At 48.6% G+C, this 20,000-nt stretch overlaps 1 protein-coding gene across 1 annotated transcript in view; it reads left to right on the top strand.

Annotated features, from left to right (window-relative positions):
- The window catches only part of LOC134082571 (nuclear factor of activated T-cells, cytoplasmic 1-like), a 77,792-nt gene that overhangs the window by 8,245 nt on the left and 49,547 nt on the right, over positions 1-20,000 (top strand). The window contains exons 4-6 of the mRNA XM_062538383.1: positions 10,492-10,694; positions 15,288-15,460; positions 18,752-18,892. Of these exons, the coding sequence (XP_062394367.1) occupies positions 10,492-10,694; positions 15,288-15,460; positions 18,752-18,892 (517 nt within the window). The remainder of the gene's footprint in view (positions 1-10,491; positions 10,695-15,287; positions 15,461-18,751; positions 18,893-20,000) is intronic.

The raw sequence follows: 20,000 nt of genomic DNA, 5'->3' as shown, positions 1-20,000 counted from the left end.
GGGCCTCGGCGTGCTTGGGGCCTGGGTGTTGAGAGGGTCTGGCTGGCCCAGCTCTGTGGCTTGTCTCATACTCAATCAGTATCACTGCCTCTGTGTGTTTGTGTCGGTGAGGAAGAGTGCTGCTGGATCAGGTCGGATAGAAAGGGGGATTTTTCCCCCCCCTTCTCCTCACCACACACGCACAGAGAGAGGGTGCGTTTCATGCAGCGTTTATACGTCCTCCCTCGCTCCTCGATGCCTCGATCCTCACTGATCTACATAAAGAATGATGGGGGGAAAACAATGGGATAGTCTATCCAGTGTTAGTTATAGATCAGTGGGAACGCCCCTCGAGGATCGAGCATCGAGGATCGAGGAGGCATGATGAGACGCACCCAGAGACACACACACAGACACACACGCACACTCACACACGCATACACACACACACACACACACACACACACACAGTCAGACAGTCACAAACACAGACACAGACACAGACACACTCACACATACACAAACGGTGAAGCAATGAAGAAAGGATCTATTTTGGTGTGCTGAAGTGCATCACACCTCCGTTTATGGCTGTGTGGTAATTCATTCAGCCCTGGATGGCAATATTGCAGTGATTCAGGGAAAAGGAGGAGGGGGGTCGGGGGGGGGTCATAAACACCGGCTTTACTGACGCACGTCTCCTGTCCTACTCACATCGCATGCATTTCTCAGCTTTTACTTTTACTTGGCCTGATTTAATACCCCGACGATTACGCTTTGGGTGAAATATCTTGGGGCTGTCGTAAGACTCGAAGCGCCACTGAAACTGAGCCAAGCGGTGAAGTTTGTGGGTAGACAGCAGTAGCTAGCGACTGCTGTTCTCGGTTTGGGTTATACACTCACAGCTTCTGAAAGAGAGCAGACAAAGAAAGAGAGAGAGAGAGAGAGAGAGAGAGAGAGAGAGAGAGAGAGAGAGAGAGAGAGAGAGAGAGAGAGAGAGAGAGAAAGACACACACACTCACAGGGAAGCAATGACAGACTGTGTGAAATAGTCGAAGAGAGCTACATTGTGGAAGACAGAAAGTAAAGACTCGCAGATTGCTGAAGCTCCTTTCAAGTCCTCTAATCATTTCTGCCCTGTGGTTTGCAATGAGACTTCTCAGATCTTTTTTTGTGTGTGTTCGAACAACGTGGCCGCCCTGAGGCTTCAATTTCAAATCCATCTCTACCTCCTATTCTCTCTCTCTCTCCTGAAATCAGCCTCCCAAATGCCACCGTACCTCTGCTTGGAGTGGAGCGGGGGTTGTGTGTGTGTGTGTGTGTGTGTGTGTGTGGTTGTGTGTGTGTGTGTGTGTGTGTGTGCTGGGGGTTCCAGTGAGGTCTCAGTGCTCAGAGGTAATGAGAACCAGCCGCGGGGTGGGCGCAGTCATGGGGAACAGTGGGCAAGTGGAGCGACTGATACTGGAGGAGGAAAGAGAGAGACGACAGAGAGAGAGAGAGAGAGAGAGAGGGAGAGAGAGAGAGAGACGACAGAGAGAGAGAGAGAGAGAGAGAGAGAGAGAGAGAGAGAGCGCCGGTGAGGGCACTGGAGTCAGCGGGCAGACAGGGAGGCAGGGAGACAGCTGGGGCCCAACATGGCCTCCGTTCCCCTCGGCAACCCCCCCTCCGAGACTTTCTGCTTCCTGCTGATTAAGGGCCCAGGGGCCCCCGCAGTGGGCCCTGGTGGAGGTGGTGGTGGTGTGGGGGTGGCGGTGGTGGTGGTGGGGGTGGCGGTGGTGGTGGTGGGGGTGGTGGTGGTGGTGGTGGTGGAGGTGGTGGTGTGGGGTGGTGGAGGTGGAGGTGGTGGTGTGGGGCGGTGTGGTGAGGTGGGGTCTCAAAGCTCGTCTGGTGCCAGTTCGTCGGCTCCAGGGGGACTCGCCGCTTCACTGCTGATGTCATCTCTGTTGAGGAGCTCATCCTTCAAGAGCACTCCCCTTTGACAGCTCCAGAAGCCTCCTGATGCTCCCCACGTCCTCCTCCTCCTCCTCCTCCTCCATTGCCACGTCTCAGAATGCTCCAAAACACCGGACCCCTTCTGTTTCCATTCATGGTTGGACGGGCACCGCGCTCGTGACGCTCGTCTTTCTCCGTTACCGTTCTGCTTGGTGGCGACAACGCAAAAACAACAACAACAACACGACTGTCACAAACACTCAACGCCGTTGGCTTCATCGCACCGCACTGGCAACAAGCCGAGACGCCGTCGCTTGCGTTCTTTAGCGATAAGCAGCTGCCGCTTAATTGTCCGGTTGTTATTGTTTTCTTGCTCGAGGAGCAAGCTCAGATGAAAAGCCCCCCCCCCACCCCCCACCCCCCGCTCCCGCTCTTTGGCTGCTGGGTGCCCCCCCCCTCCCCCCGGGCCTTCCCCCCCGCGCCCGCTCTTTGGCTTCTGGACGGCCCTGACTGCACATTAGTTATCACAGGAGTTCAGAGGCCCGCTGATGTGGTAATGAGCAGAGGTGTTTTTCTAACCTCAACTCTGCCGGCCGACGGCAAACACACAGTCTCCCCTTTGTTTAGGAACACCCCCCCCCCCCCCACACACACACACACACACACACACACCACACACATGCTGCTGTGTAGGGCTGACATGACCACGAGAGGCTCCCCACCACATGGCTCCTACTGGTAGGATGGAGACGCTGTCCACACTATCTGAGTGATGGACAGACAGACAGAGAGAGAGAAGGAAAGAAAGAGAGAGAAAGAGAGATGGAGGGTTAGACCTGGAAAGTTGAAAGCAGCATCCAGATTTGTGGATGACCACCACTCTGTGGACGCTCTTTTTTTTTGCAAGCCAACCCCATTCCACCTCTCCCGCTAGTTTGTTTTCCGGATCTTTCCTTCACTCTCTCGCCGTCAAAATATCCGTGAAACCCCCTTCGCCCCGGAGTCTGCCTGCCTTCTGCGGTGGTGACGCCATGCCGCCACGACCCCCTCTTGCCACTTTTCCAGTTTACCGGCTCCTGTTGACCGCACTCGAATTACGGGGGTAACCCATACCCCCCCCCTCGTTGGTCTATGGAACCGCTTCCCCCTCTCACCACAGTTATGTCCAGCATCTACACGGGTGGTTTTCAGTCACATGCCTAAGATGCGTCAAGGTCTGCTATACCTTCAATCAGAACCACCATGTCATGATTGATGGGTTTTTCCGAAGAAATTGATATTAAGTAGTATAGCCTCAAATAGAAGTGTGTAGAATTAAGTTGTTTTTCTTTCTTTCTCTCCTTCTTTCCTTTTTTTCTGTCTTGACTTTTCTGACTTTCTGTCTGTCTTTCCATCTTTCCATCTGGTTCGGTAAACAGAAGGGTATGATTAGAACAGACGAGCTCAGGACGACTATCAACAATTGCAGCTCTATTTCAAGCAATGGTGACTAGCTAGCATCAAAAACAACACTTGTTAAAGGCTAATTCACATTATTCCGTTTGTCAAAATACCGTTTTAAAAACGAATAAGATCTCTGCCGCACAATCGCATTTGCGGTGCCAAAATCGTGTCTGCACAGGACACCTGAAGCGCAGATCACGAGGCCTTTCGCTCAAATCACATGTCCACTCATGTAATTGTCACCATTGTAAAATGCAGAATTTAACTGCATTACAGATGCTGCCAAAGACAGCATGGTCAATAAAGCTTGTGTTTCATTCTCCATGTTGCATTCAGCGCTGGCTGGCTGGTAGTGGAAGCTGAAGTGAGTCATGGAGAAGTATACTGACAAGGTCCAATCACGAAGGGAACATGGCTGTCTACGTCATTGTTTTCAGACAGGATTTTGCTGTACATGCCTACATCTAAAACACAAAATCGGGAGGTTTTTTTTTTTTTTTTAAATGAATACAGGGGTGACAGCGATTTCCAGAGCTCGAAAGCACCGGAGAAGTGTAGATGGGATTCAGAGCAAAAACGGAATAGTGTGTGCCTGTAGCCACTGCAGAGTATGAAAGCCATTGTGGCATGAACTGCATTGGAGTGTAGTAACCAGTCCTCAGGGGTTCGTCTGTCACACATAGCTCCCCCTGTTAACTAAAGGAAAATAAAAAGGCATTGCTCAGGCCGTGGCAGTTTATCCAGGATGGCGTCCAGTGCTATATGAGGCTGGGCGCTGGAGGTGCTGTGGACAGGTCTTGACTCGAGGCCTTGTTTATCTGGGAAGAGCTGCCTGTGCGTCATGCGTCATGCGTGTGGCGACCTTACCAAGTCCTCTCACCACCACCGCGGCTCTCGCCTGCCTGCCCTCACACAAGTCAGACTGCTTGTCAGGCTCTAGGAGTCCTACTGGTCAACGAGTAGTAATGTAGGTCTCCACATACTCTCCAGCGAGGAAAGCCACTGGGGTGGTTATTAGCGCCACTGGAAAAGCCAGAGAGGAGAGGAAACGATCAGAGACAGTTCAGAAAGTCACTTGAATTTCCCCTTAGGGGTCAATAAAGTATCTATCTATCTATCTATCTATCTATCTATCTATCTATCTATCTAGTTATATTTTGTTTAGGTTTAGATATTTAGAACAGGGACACTGATTCAAAAAAACATAAATGAACAATGTCCAAATAAAAAAAGTTATCTCTGGCTTTGATACTCTTCTACCAGTAATATAACATATTAAGCGTAACCAGGGAATATAGCCAGGGTGTCCTGGAGGACTCCTGTGGTTGGTGTCCAGAGGGATTACGTCCCCCCATGCAATCCCCACACGCTCTGTGTCCCACCTAGACCCCTCCAAAATATGGTCCTCTCTTTAAGGGGCTTCCCTTACTCATGACCTTGGTATCGTCAAACCACTAATTGCAGCCGAAAAAGCAACTTTAGACGTGGTACAAAATGACTGCATTTTCACTGGTTTGAGGTGACGACCACAGATTTATGAGGTAAGACATTGGTGGCTCGCGTTTATATCGGGGGGTAAAAGAGAAATCCTGTGTACTGCATGCACAGCCTAAATTTTTTTTTTCCTTTCTTGTTTTTTTTCTCTCTTCTTTTTTTTCAGAAGATTTTTTCGGTCTGTAGCTTTTGGCAAATGATTTTGGTCACAATCCGTTCCCTTTAAATCTATCAATTTATACGGAGCTTCGACTTTTCTGGTCTAGACATTGGCAGTCGCCAGAGACTAGGGCCTCTGTGTGACATAACATTCGGTTTTAGTTATACTTTAATTCACAACAAAGGACTAGAGCCACTTTGCCGCTCGCTGAACGTGTGCCTTTCATAACTTCCCGGGCCAAGTATAATAGTGTCACACACACACACACACACACACACACACACACACAGACACACAAATGTGGTTATGGCTGTGTATACACTAAACTCCAAAGGGAGAAAAGAGGGAGGGATAATCAAATAAGTCTGGAGCGAGAGAGAGAGAGAGAGAGAGAGAGAGAGAGAGAGATGGCATGGATGAGTGTAGATTTAATTTGGTACAGCGAAGCCTCGCTGTGTGACTGTCAGCACTTGGGAGTGAACGTGATAATCGTCTGAGTTCCCTACCCCACCATCCGTGCTCCTCCTCCCCCATCCTACCCTGCGCCACCCACCCACACACCCACCCATGGCTTCTGCCTCCTGCCTCCCAAAAGTCCCTCCTCTTCTACGCCACGTGGAGCTCAAGTCATGACATTCCTCCACACTTAAAAGATGGAGGGAGAAACAGAGAGAGAGAAAGAAAGAGAGGGAGAGAGAAGCCTCACGAAGACTTGTGCGTTACAGGCAGCCTTGAAACAGTTGAGAGCGTGGAGCTCGTTGGACGGTCGTTCGTTCCCTGGCATCTGTGGAACGGCACGCACTAAAACCAGCGCACCTGGGCAGGGAGAGCACATCCAGATGCACAGGCCTTCGAGCTCCCCTCAGGAGCCAGCGATGGGGGATGCATCAGCGTCGTAAACCAATAACGCAGATTACTGCCCAATCATAAAACAGGCACAATAACATCACTTTCAAATATTTTCATCTGTGGTCATCATTTCATCATAAACGAGAGATGAGAAAGCGGAGATAGGCCATCAGTGAGGCAAACAGATATGGTTCATGGTGAAGTTGATTGATGAGGCTATTGCTTTTATGTTGACTGCTGCAAAAAGCATCGCAGAGCTCAGATATGTCTTTAGCAGTTTTAGATATTCCGTCCTGACTGTATTAGCCATCAGTGAAAGCACACGAAAAAAAAACAAAAAAACAGAATTTCATGCACCATCGTAAAACTGTAAGCCACTTACAGTAGAGCATATACTCAGAGGAAAGAGGAAGAGAGAGATAGAGAAAGAGAGAGTGAGAGATCAACAGGTGTTCTGTAGCATTGTTGGTGTCGTTTTAATTTCATTTTCGTAAAACCCCGCATTTGCTACACCGCCGCTTCCAGGAGCCGGATAAAAATACAGACAAATCGTTTGCCATTGCAGTTTGGGAAGGGGGAGCGTACGTACGCACGCCAGCTACTGCCGTCACAGTGTGTGCAGATGAAGAGAGCGGGAGAGCGGGAGAGAGTGCAGGTCACCGGAGCACATATGGTAAAGGCATCGAGCGAGGTAGCCCAGGGGAGACAAACCCACGTTCCTTTACTGTCGGGAAGACCAGCGTCACTGAGGGTTGCCTGACCTCATTAATCACTTCCTCTCCAGTATGAGGTCACCCTCGGCTTTGAATGGGGCCGCCACCGCCATTACCCCATGCCTGGGGCAAAATGGCTGAAAATGACCCCCCTCTTTCCTTCTTCAGTCGAGGCTCCTGTGGCCGCTCGCTCCTGTATAGAAGAGCTGAGGTAATGGTTTGGAGGTCACGGTGAAATAGGGGAGAATTGTAGATAAGTACAAAGCGTTGGAGGACACGGATTTAGTAGCACAACCGGCCATGAAAAAAAGCAGTGTTTTATTAAAATATCACACCGAGCGGAAACAGCATGCCATTTTATGGACCGTTTTCAGATTTTTAAGCGTATGCTCAAATCATTAGAATGTAAAGTAACCAGTTCTTTCTTAACGCTCTCTCTCTCTCTCTCTCTCTCTCTCTCTCTCTCTCTCTCTCTCTCTCTCTCTCTCTCCGTCTCCCACTGGTTCTTGTGTAAGTGCCTGGTAGCATGTGGGCCTCCAGATAATTGGGTCTGGTGACACTCTAAGTAAAATATAATAAGCAAAGCGGGTCTGCTAGTGAGATCACCTCAAAAGATGAAGTGCTCTCTGGAGAGAGCCAGGACTTCAAGAAGCTCCTGACCCCGACGTAGCTCGCTGATGACTAGCATGTGTGACGAGCGCTCAGGTCAAGACAGCTGTTGAGCTATTTGAGAAAGTGTAGGGGGGTAGGCTGGGGCCTGGGGGATAGAGGAAGGGCAGAGGAAATGAAGGAATTGACATGATAATTGACCATACTTTTGTCTATTTCTAGTGTACATATTGTCCCTTTCATCTGTCCAGTTCACCCTGTTGTTGACTATTTGACGTCCTCTAATTGTAATCTGATCCATTTCCTCATGCCTTGATTCATTGGTGCTCTCAGTGCAGTGTAATTTTCAATACCAAAACTTAATCCGTTGGAACTGAATTGGCCTTAATCATGATGACACGTTGAGACCAACTAAACAGATCATTTTCATTTTAATCGGCCACAGAGATGACCAGTCAATACAAGACATCGCTCTATTATCTGATAAGACATTGAATCACTTGGCACAATCAAATGTATTTCATTTTTTTCGCAAGAGGACAACAGAAATGACCGATTGCAACAGGCACAAATTTCCAATGACGCCATGTATTGCCCCCACCCCCTAAAAAGAAAGAAAAAAACACATGCTCACACACTCACACACAAACACACACATGATATACTCCCTCTCACACACACACACACACACACACACACCACATCTCACCTCCCTCCACCCTCAAAACCCTGACCCCCTCACAGAAGCAATTATAAACCCATTAATCAGATTATGTCATAGGTTACATATGGCCTGTGTTCTGTTATGTGACTCAATCTGTTAAATAAACACTGGGCCTCATATTTGGTTTGACAGACCCACTGTTTCACTTCGCCACCAGATGAAAACTTCACAAGATAGCAGATTTGAAATGATACGCTTGTATTTAGAGATAATTGAACAATTTTGTGGGATCTTTTTTTTTTTTTCGCTTCAGACGGATCGTGTTTAGATAGAGCGATATTATGTATGAGGTTTTTCTTTTTCACATCTCACATGTGGTTCAATGACCCAGCCGTATTGAACCCTTGAGGTCCATCTCGTCCCATTACAAAGGTTTACTTTTCATGTTGAATGTTCCGAGCAGAAGCTTTTGCCCGGCCATTTTTTATCTCTCAAAAGGCAGCCCCCTCTTCAGGGAGTCCTTTCGTGTGCCCACACACATGCCTGAGAAAAAAAAAAAGAGGCTTCACCCGGTCGAGTGGGAACATTCGCTCTTTGCTAACCAGGAGCACTCTCCAGGGCTCGTGCTGCTCCGCAGTTCAGCGTTTCCCTTCAGTGGATTTCTGGATGTCGACCACATCAAGCCGAAAAGAGAAAAAAAAGAAAGAAAAAAAAAGAAAAAGAAAAATGAGTTCAACCCTCTTCTTTAAAGTGTGCTGTAGTTCTTCTTTTTTCTCTTAGGCTTATTGTGAGTGGTGGTGGTGGTGGTGGTGGTGGTGGTAGTAGAGCTGGCCAAGAGTAATTTAATGCCCCAACAGTTCTTGGTTAAGAGGTCTCCCAAATACTTATTTTTTCGTTAACAGCATATTTCAAACTTTCAAGCACCTCCACTGGAATATTAATGTTTCTAGTGAAACTTTTTTGGGGAGTTGTTAGATGAAGGAGGATGTTGGCAACATTGGTCTTCACTACTCTACTGCACAGTACTGTGAGCAGGAGTGAGCTTTGGCCCCTGGGGATAAGAAGTCTGGGTGTTTTGTATGTGTGTGTGTGTGTGTGTGTGTGTGTGTGTGTGTGTGTGTCTGAATATGTCTGGAGAACTTGTTTTTTATGTTTTTTTTTTTTTCTTTTATTGGAGAAAAGTAGCCATTAATGGTGGCCAGTGAGGAAGTGGTACCTGTTTGATGTTCTGGTTCTGATACTTTGCCGGGTCTTTCATCTCAGTATGACGCCGTCGCTGGCACCGGGCCAGAGCTTCATAAGCCTTAATGAAAATCATAATGCATGTTCATTTCCATGTCAAAAGAGGCCCGAAGGGGAGCTCTCTGGACGCCATGCATGCGAAGGCTGGAGAATTGCTGATGCGCTGAAATCAGGCGCAGACCACTGCCTTGTTGACGCAAGGCTCTTTGGCATCGGAACTGCTAATCGATAGAAACCTTATTTATATGCATGACTTTTATTGTGACCACTAAAGTCACTGTATACCAAAAACAATTTTCAACTCACTCGTTATTCATTTTAGTCCCTCATTTATATTCACCAGATTCGTTTTCATACCAAAACGTTTTGAATTATTGTTACGTAAGCTTGTTTGTTTTTTGTTTTTTGGATTGTGTGTCATACTTGATCAGCATTTTCATGTCCAAACCCTTAGCGTTTAGATTTTGCCTTTATTAGAAATTTATTGAGCAGTCGTAGAGTTTACATCAGAGATTTATTATTTTTCAAATAATGCTGACGACGTGAAACCCCAAGTCCATAAATGACTTTATCAATTAGACCTGAGGCTAGAGTTCTAGCAATTTCCACTAACTTAAAAAGATCTAGATCTGGTGTGGCGTTGGAAGCCATAGATAAATAGCTTCATTTAAGTTTTAGTAAACGTCACAGACACACTGCAACGTACATGCACGTCGCTTGTGTATTCCTTGTTAATTATGTCACATTCCTGCTGACAGACCTTAAATGATCGTTTTGGTTTCTCCTTCTGTCTCGAAAATGGTCACTTTCCATTGAGTCAGTGTCTGCCGCTCCCCTGGATCTCCCAGGGCACTTTGCTTTTTTATGGCCACAGCGAAATTTTAATGAACAGCGACGAGATGGGGAGCCAGCCGCCCCCCCTCTCCTCCCCTCCCCTCCCCCCGCCCGTTCTTTACTCCCTGGCTTGAGAGACCACTGAACTGCACCGTAGACGGTCCCAAAAAGATCTGAACGTTTTTATTTTTTTTCGGTTTACCCTAAGGGGAAGTGGGGGGGGGAGGGTGGCTTTTAAAAATGCCTCCCTATACAGTACTAGACAGATTTGAATGCAAGGACACACAGGCATGGTCTCCAACTCAACCAAGAAAACAAACAAATAAAGCCCCTCAACGGAAGTTGGGGGCAGAGAGAGGAGTATCATTAGAGCAGGAGAACTCTTAAGTGCCTGATGTGTGTTCAATAATTAGCCCCCACCCCCAAACACAAAGCACCATCCCCACCCCCAAATCCCTGCCTCTCCTCTCACTAAATGAGGATGATTGCGACGTTAAACGTGGGGGTCTTTTTGTGAGCCGACGGAAAAGGTGTGTCTCTCTCTCACCTGGTGTTCCTCTTTGTTCCCCTGCCAGCTGTACGGCTACATGGAGAGCGAGCCGCTCACCCTCCAGCTGTTCATCGGCACGGCGGACGACCGGCTCCTGCGCCCGCACGCCTTCTACCAGGTCCACCGCATCACCGGCAAGACCGTGTCCACCGCCAGCCACGAGGTGCACCAGAGCAACACCAAGGTGCTGGAGATCCCCCTGCTGCCCGAGAACAACATGCGCGCCATGTGAGTACACCAAAGCGCCAGACACTTAACACCACAGCACTACATGCCATATCTGCCATCAACACTTGTAGTAGCAAAGAGAGTTTTAAATAAAGGGCTTAGGCCTCTAGGCCTCCGTTAGGACCACAAGAGATGCACAGCAGATAAAAAAGAGCTTGAGAGAGAGAGAGAGAGAGAGTGAGAGAGAGAGAGAAAGAGAGAGAGAAGCGAGAGAGAGAAGCAAGACACAATGTTATATTTTTTGCGTTTTTATCTCCTGCATATTTCTTCCATCTTCACAGTGAACAAGCATCCCCGTAGTTGCATCATGAACCTTGTGCTTTTACGTTTTTTAAGCAGTGGATTTTGGTCTAAATTCTTTCCGCTATGATAGCATCAGACCTTTATTCAGTAGCCAGGGGTGTCAGAGTGTTGAAATATCCATCAGTCAAAAAGGCAAACAAATAAGAAACAAAGTTGGGATTGACCCTATAGAAACCTGACATAAAGGAGGCAACACATTTTTATTTGATTTTTTAATAAAGGCACAGACGATGGAGAATAGATTGAGTTATAGAAATAACACTAAACTTAATTCATGCCACAAGTAGATATATTGTTGAGATTCAAAAGATGACTTTTATTTTCTTTGCTGGCTTGAGCACACCCCTAAATGAAATGACTCGGCGTATTCTTGGCGAATCTGTGGGTTGGCGTGTGTGTATGGGGTGGGTGTGGCAGGAATCTCAACCTTTTTTCAGTAAAGATACAAAGAACAAGATAATGCCAGCACTCGCCCACACAACAGTTTGCGGAATGGGGGGGGGGGGGAGACACCAAAAAAGAGAGAAAAGAAAGATGATAAGGATGTCATTGCCTTTCTTGGTCTTGCAACTACGTGCCAGATGAACTGATAGACCTTCCCTCGATGTGGGCCTTGTCAGATCACTAAAGTCTCCTGGAGGTTCCCACCCTATAAATCCTTCCGCCTCCCCCTCGCACTTCTCGCTCACACACACACACACACACACACACACACACACACACACACACACACACACACACACACACACACACACACACACACATACACACACACACACACACACACACACACACACACACACACACACACACATGGTGCGGTAAATTGCAGTGCATTTCATGCTCACAGAAGCCCTAGACTCTCCCCTCCAGCCAGGAGCCACCTCTCCCCCGGAGGAGCAAGGGGGCTGCGATCTGTGGGGAGCCCCAGCAGCAGCTCTCCTGTCTGGGCTTCAGTTCCAGCCACAATGGGTCTGCTGGCCTGGAGCCCAGCGACGTGTGTCAGGGAGATGGCGTCGAATCCTGGAGAGGAGTTACATAACCTCCCTCACCTCTGTGTTCTGTTTCCCTTTTCCCTTTTTTGCGTGTTTTCCTTAGGTGAGACAGTCTTTGTCTAAGAATGTTGGCCATACTCTGAAAGGTTTCCGTGAAATAAGATATATGTTTTCTTTTTTTTACTTTTTTTGTGATTTGTAGAAGAGTTACAGGCCCCTCTCTGTAGAATAGAGTCATATCTTAGACTGTAACAGATTGAGAGTTATACTGCACAGCCACCGTTTGCTGCATTTGCACTCGAGTTCAAGTTTGAGGAACTTAAATCTCAATCTCGCTCGCCCTTCTCTGCTGATGGTGTAGCCATGGATGGTGTCATTGGCACTTGGCGTTGTGAAAGCTCCAATTGAAACAGCAGGGTAACTTGAGCAGAGAGCCATGGGAACATTATAATGTCACAGTAAATTTGGGAGTGAAAGAGCCTTTCGTGTCTTGCTTCTCTCTTTCTCTTTCTCTCTCTCTCTCTCTCTCTCTCTCTCTCTCTCTCTCCATCTCCTGTGCCAGCTCAGGAAGGTGTAGGCTGGAGTTCTCTCCTAGCAATGAGCGAAAGGTCGTGCCCTGTGGAAGGTCGCTGACTGACTTTTTCCACTCAGCTGCAGAAGAGGTCAGGGATGCTCCACTGTCTGTCCAGAGCATGTCCTCTGATTGATGGGGGGAGTCGAGAGGGCTTTCCCGTCAGCCCTGCCCCCCCCATCCCCCATCCCAACACCCGACCACTTCTACCTATCCTATCCTCCCTTCACTGAAGAGATCTGGATTTTTATTATTGAAGAAAAAAAAGCTGGTTTCTGTGGAGTCGGTTTTCTGCACAAAAATAAAATGTGCCTCTGCCTTAGCATTAGGATTTCTTTTTGGGGATTTCAGATTTATTATTTATTATTTATGTTATCTTAAATACAACCTGATCCTCCAAAACAACCTACTCTGGAGTCAAGGAAATGACAACACTTTGTGCAGAATGTGTTGGCTAAGCATCTTCAGCAAGCGCATCCACTTTGAAGGTAGCTGTCTTTGGAAACCAGTGATCATTTGATATACAGCTCTTTAAATGACACAAGAATGCTGCCGTGGCCTGTTACATACCACACGACACACCACAGTGCAATCATAGAAACCTCCAAATTAGCGGCTCTCAAGCCAGCAAATGACTAGGCTGCATCTGCCCTGGCTTCCCAATTCAACACAACATCATATTTAATGATAGCACTACAACATACAACATTTGTAGTCCCTGTAGAACTACAATTAGCATGCCTTTATTTTCATTGTGCAGTTGCACTAAACCAAATGTACTGCGTCTCCCTGAGCAGTAGTACATACAATGTAAACAAGACACACGCACACACAATCCTCCGATTGATTCAACATACTCTTCAAATATGCATATTTTATATATTTTTAAAACAATTTGCTTTACATTATAGCAACAGAAATAGCCAAAAAGGCTCAGTGTGTGGCTATGGAACTCTAGTGTAGGAATTACCTTTGACATTAGCTCAAACAAGCCAGGAAACTCGTTCGAAGGTTAAAGGCCTGTCAAACCAAATTGTCAACAAACCGTTCTGTAGTCTCATGGAAATATGGTTTCGCCCACAACGCAAACAATCAGATATGTGAAATCTGCACTTCTACCTGCAAGATTCTCCAGAATGATGTGCTGATATACAAAGGAAACCTTTATTGGATTCCACTCACCCTACAGTATGACAAAACTGGGGCCTTCTCATGTGTTTGTTTTGAATGCAACAAAGCATTGGCAGTGTATGACCATTCATACACTCATTCAAAGTGTGAGTTTCTTTTATTTATTCAAATTTTACTGACCAGAGTGGGGGAAAAATAGATTTGTGTAAAACTTGACATTTACCATGTTCCAGGAATGTTGCCCGAAATGCTCGCATGTAAAATAACTGAAATGCCAAGTCCTATCCCATATGTACTTCCCCACTTTTTTACCAGCTAGGCCTTAGTTTTATTTAATTTCATGAAAGGCCAGTCTGAAAAGTGATGCCTTTTTCCATTAAGAGGTCCCGCAAAGGAAAATCCCCAGACAGAGAGAGAGAGAGAGAGAGTGAGAGAAGGAGAGAGAGAGAGAAATAGGGCATTGCAAAAAAACATTGCTGCTAAAAATGTCAACGGTTATTCAAGTCGAAACTGTGAATGTTTGAAAAATGACACAACGTGTGAGTCTTGAAACGAACGACATGGCACAGCAATGCGCGGAGGGGAGGGGGTAGAGGAGATGGAGCGAAGCGGGACTTCAGACGGGAGACAGACGGGGGGGTTAAAACGCTGGACGGGCGGAGGAGAGTGGGTGTGAGAAAGCCGGCGTCCGCCAGTGGAGCCCTCTCCAGTGGAAACGAGCGATCCACCAGGGGCTCCGCGTCCGCGCGCGCCGCGCCACATTATGCGCAGTTCCGCCCGTTCGCTCGCTCGTTCACGCGTTCGGAAACAAAGATGCTGCACACTCCTTTTTTTTTTGCTTTTTGAATGGGGTTGTGGGATTGGGGAGGGGGGGGGGGGGGGGGGGCGGGTTGGAGACGGCGGGGGCTTTGATCCCAGACACGATCGCGTGTACGAGAGGCAGCGCCGTCACGTTCGGGGAAAACCGCTGCTCAGCATCAAGTTGCTCTTGTCAGATTGGGTCCCGCAGAAGAATGTGAACGAGTCCTCTTTTCACACGTCGGCTCATAAGACACCCTGTCACGGCACGGCACGGAATCGCTCTCAAGTCGACAGAGAAACGCTCGCTCGCCTTCTGTTGCCACTCAACAAGGATTCCCCAATAGTCAACTCAGTCATTCTACTGTTTCTTTGTGGTGTGTGTCTGCTAAAGATGCTTTGAGTCAGCCACCATCCCAGTGATCAGAACACACATATTCACTTGTTCAAAGTTCACAGTAGAGGGATTTTTTAGCCTCATTCAAGCCATGCATGGGACTTTACACATACACTTGAAAAATCAGAAAAATCAGGTCACAACCTTTCAGTGAGTTATTTAGCATTATTCTGTGTTTGCACTTGCGTTTCTTGACTCTGTTTTGTGTTGTGTTTCTGGACAGTATTGACTCTGTTTTTGTGTTGTGTTTCTGGACAGTACTGACTCTGTTTTTGCGTTGTGTTTCTGGACAGTATTGACTCTGTTTTTGCATTATGTTTCTGGACAGTATTGACTCTGTTTTTGCGTTGTGTTTCTGGACAGTATTGACTCTGTTTTTGCGTTGTGTTTCTGGACAGTATTGACTGTGCTGGGATCCTGAAGCTGCGTAACTCTGACATCGAGCTGCGTAAGGGGGAGACGGACATCGGGCGCAAGAACACGCGCGTCAGGATGGTGTTCCGCGTCCACATCAACCAGCCCAACGGCCGGACAGTGTCCCTTCAGGCATCCTCCAACCCCATCGAGTGCTGTGAGTCTACACACACACACACACACACACACACACACACACACTACAGTGTCCCTTCAGGCATCCTCCAACCCCATCGAGTGCTGTGAGTCTACACACACACACACACACACACACACTACAGTGTCCCTTCAGGCATCCTCCAACCCCATTGAGTGCTGTGAGTCTACTGTACACACACACACACACACACACACACACACACACACACACACACACACACACACACACACTACAGTGTCCCTTCAGGCATCCTCCAACCCCATCGAGTGCTGTGAGTCTACTGTACACACACACACACACACACACACACACACACACACACACACACACACACTACAGTGTCCCTTCAGGCATCCTCCAACCCCATCGAGTGCTGTGAGTCTACTGTACACACACACACACACACACACACACACACACACACACACACACACACACACTACAGTGTCCCTTCAGGCATCCTCCAACCCCATCGAGTGCTGTGAGTCTACACACACACACACACACACACACACACACACACACACACACACACACTACAGTGTCCCTTCAGGCATCCTCCAACCCCATCGAGTGCTGTGAGTCTACACACACACACACACACACACACACTACAGTGTCCCTTCAGGCAGCCTCCAACCCCATCGAGTGCTGTGAGTCTACACACACACACACACACACACACACACACACTACAGTGTCCCTTCAGGCAGCCTCCAACCCCATCGAGTGCTGTGAGTCTACACACACACACACACACACACACACACACATACACTACAGTGTCCCTTCAGGCAGCCTCCAACCCCATCGTGTGCTGTGAGTCTACACACACACACACACACACACACACACACACACACACACACACACTACAGTGTCCCTTCAGGCAGCCTCCAACCCCATCGAGTGCTGTGAGTCTACACACACAGACACACACACACACACACACACACACACACACACACACTACAGTGTCCCTTCAGGCAGCCTCCAACCCCATCGAGTGCTGTGAGTCTACACACACACACACACACACACACACACACACACACACACACACACACACACACACACACACACACACACACACACACACACACACACACTACAGTGTCCCTTCAGGCAGCCTCCAACCCCATCAAGTGCTGTGAGTCTCCCTCTCTCTCTACACTGTACACACACACACACACACACACACACACACACACACACACACACACACACACACATACACACACACACACACACACACACACACACACACACACACACACACACACACACACGCTACAGTGTCTCTTCAGGCAGCCTCCAACCCCATCGAGTGCTGCAAGTCTCTCTCGCAAACACAAATACACACCCATGCCAGTCAGTGGAAACATATACACCCACCCACTCATGAGCTGGCGGAAAGCACAACCACAAACACCTGCGTGCACACAATACTGATGGAAGGTGAAGATAAAGATCAGTATGGAGAGAGAGGCCTCTTTTGACGCATCTCTACGTCCAGACAGGGACGGTACAGTGTGTGCCGTTTCTAACACATTCGTTTTAAGAGTGCTCTCCCTCTTTTTTTTTAATTGACTTCAGGCAGGGCGACTTTTTCAAAGCCTTCCACTTGCCCTCTGAGTGCATTAGAGTAGGGCTATTTTGAAACTCCCTGGCCACTCTTTTTGCCCTGTGTTTTCTTCTCCCTCTTCCTCCTCTTCTGACTGCTGCGGGTTCTCGGGGAGAAATGTGTGTGTTTGAGTTGGAAATGCCACCGCGCCAAAATCTTCCACAGTGGTTAGCACCTTGTGTTTGGGTTTTTAACGTTGATTAACGGCGATGAGTCAGCGGCCGAGCGCCATTGGGCCCGGACCTCAAAAAAGATCCCTGCTGAACACCTCATTAGCGTGGGCAAGCGCCGACTGCCCAGCTTTCAGACGCAGGCAGGGTTTTCCTTCTTTTCTGTTTTTCCTCCTCCTCCTCCTCCTCCTCCTCCTCCTCCTCCTTTCCTCCTCCTTCCCTCCTCCTTCTCTTTCACCAAGGGTCATTTGCCATCCCCATCCCCACATCTGAATGTCCTGCAGCGTTGGACGGGCGCTCGGAAAAACGCTCTGTTGACCTTTTCGCGGGGCGCCTGATGTAATGTCCACCTGAGCGCAGACGGAGCTTGAGGTTGCCCACCGCCCCCCGTCAGTGCCCGCTTCCAGATCGGATGATGTTATGCCGTCCTTTCATGCCACCTTTCATAATTTTATACCCACCCGGGCAAACTTCACTCGGGTCCTGGGACGCATATAAACAGCCTTGCGCTTTAGACCGAGTTGTGAAATGGCTTTTTACAGTGCGGCGTGCACCAAAACCTGATTAAGGCGGCTGTGTGTATGATGAAAAGGGAACGTCTTGATTAGCGGGAGTGTGTTATTTGCGTGCCCTTGGCCTCTGGCCGTGTAAAAAAACGCGCCGACATCCAACAGCCTCCAAGGTGTGTGTTTTGCGTTGCAAAACTATTTAGTGGAAGATGCAGGTGGTGCATAAAAACATAAAACACTCAAAAGTGACTCATCTCGAGCGGCGCTGCCAAAAAGACGCAAACAGAACAAAACGATCAAGACCCGGCGAAGGGGCTCGGAGGGGCCGTTTGCGGCCATCACGGGAGAGAAGGGAGACGCGATCGGCACGAGAGGCGATCTCGGAGGGTCTCGTGAAGACGGCCGGTGGGAGTCCAGTGCACAGGGCCGTGTCGCGGTGATGTGGGGGGGGGGGGGGGGGCAGGGGGGTGGGGGGTCAAGGGGCTGAGGGAGCGAGGAAGTTATATTGGGGGGAGTGCGCGGGAGGTCGGGGCTGGAGGCCTTGAGTCTCACATGTGTAAGGCCTGGGGTAGGACTGGAGGCCCAGGGGCAGATGGAGAGTGGGGTTAGGGGGAGACTGAGGGAGGCACCCCTCTCTCCCAGTGGCTGTTGATGTCTTCTGGGTTCTTTCTTTTTTCACTCTCTCTTTCTTATCCTACCCCTTTACCTGTCTCTGTCTCTTTATCTGTTTGAATTGCTATCTATCTATCTGTCTATCTGTCTATCTGTCTATCTATCTATCTATCTATCTGTCTGTCTGTCTGTCTGTCTGTCTGTCTGTCTGTCTATCTATCTATCTATCTATCTATCTATATATATATATCTACATGTATCTATATGTCTATTTATCTAACTGTCTTCCTATCAGTTTACCTTTTAGTTTTCTTCATTTCTTTGTTATTTGTACTCCAAACTGCCCTCTTACTCTTCTCCTTTTGCCCCTCAGCCCAGCGTTCGGCCCAGGAGCTGCCCCTGGTGGAGAAGCAGAGTCTGGACAGTTACCCCGCCACAGGGGGCAAGAGAGTGCTCCTGAGCGGCCACAACTTCCTGCCCGACTCCAAGGTGGTGTTCGTGGAGAAGGCCCAAGGTAAGCTCTCCGCCGCCGTCTACAGTGTCATCTTTCCCACCCCACTTTCCCCTCTTTGCTTTCTTCTCCCTCGCTCCCTCTCTCTCTCCCTCTCCCTCTCTCTCTCTGACGCCTTTCTCTCCCATTCTCTATGGTTTTTCCTCCTCTTTTCTTTTCTCCTTTTTTTTCTTTTCTTTCCTCCCTCCCTCCCACCCTCCCTGTCCATCTCCCCTTCGTTCAGTTCCCTTGGTCTCTCCTCCCGTCAAAATAGTCCCCGTCCTGCCAGCGATCCACATGTGGTGTGCATTAAGGCACTATATTTTTAACCAAACCGTATTTACATTTGCACAAATTTCCATTGCCTGTTCACTGACGCTTGCCGCAAGTGAAGGAATGAATCACAAACGGGGCATGTGCAATCTCTCCCCCCTCCTCTCTCTCTCTCTCTCTCTCTATCTCTCTCTCTTTCTCTCTTTCTGTCTGTCTGTCTCTCTCCCTCTCTCTTTCTCACTTACTCTAAACTCCCTTCTCTTCTCTCCTTCAAAGCCACCTCCCAGTTTCACTCATTTCTCTCTCTCTCTCTCTCTCTCTCTCTCTCTTTCTTTCTCACTTGCTCTAAACTCCCTCCTCTACTCTCCTTCAAAGCCACCTCCACTCCTTCTGACATTCTCTTCTTCTCTCCACAGTTTCTCACCTCTCTCAATATCCCCCCCTCCCCTCCCCTTCCCTTCCTCCCTTCTTCCCTCCCCTCCCCTCCCCTCCTCCTCCTCCCCTCCCCTCCCCTCCCCTCCCTCCCTCCCTCCTTCCCTCCTTCCCTCCCCTCCCCTCCTCCTCCTCCTCCTCCTCCTTCCTTCCCTCTCCTCCTCCTCTCAGCTCCTTCTCTCACTCACTCTTATTACCCCTTTCCTCCACTCTCTCCTGAGGGTTTTGTTGCAGTTCCTCTCGGCCCTGTCCGTCTGTCCGTCTGTCTGTCTGTCTGTCTGTCTGTCTGTCTGGGTGGGTGGGAAGGAACTGGGCTGTGTTGTGCCGTGCTGCTCCAGCCCAGACCGTCCATATCTGGGGGTTTAACAAACACTCATCTGGCTGATTGCTGTGCGAGACGCCAGGGGCTGTTTGGAGATGATGTCAG

The sequence above is a fragment of the Sardina pilchardus genome, chromosome 6, assembly GCF_963854185.1.
Source record: "Sardina pilchardus chromosome 6, fSarPil1.1, whole genome shotgun sequence".
NCBI classification, from domain to species: Eukaryota; Metazoa; Chordata; class Actinopteri; order Clupeiformes; family Clupeidae; genus Sardina; species Sardina pilchardus.
This window is presented reverse-complemented; position numbering and strand designations above follow the sequence as displayed.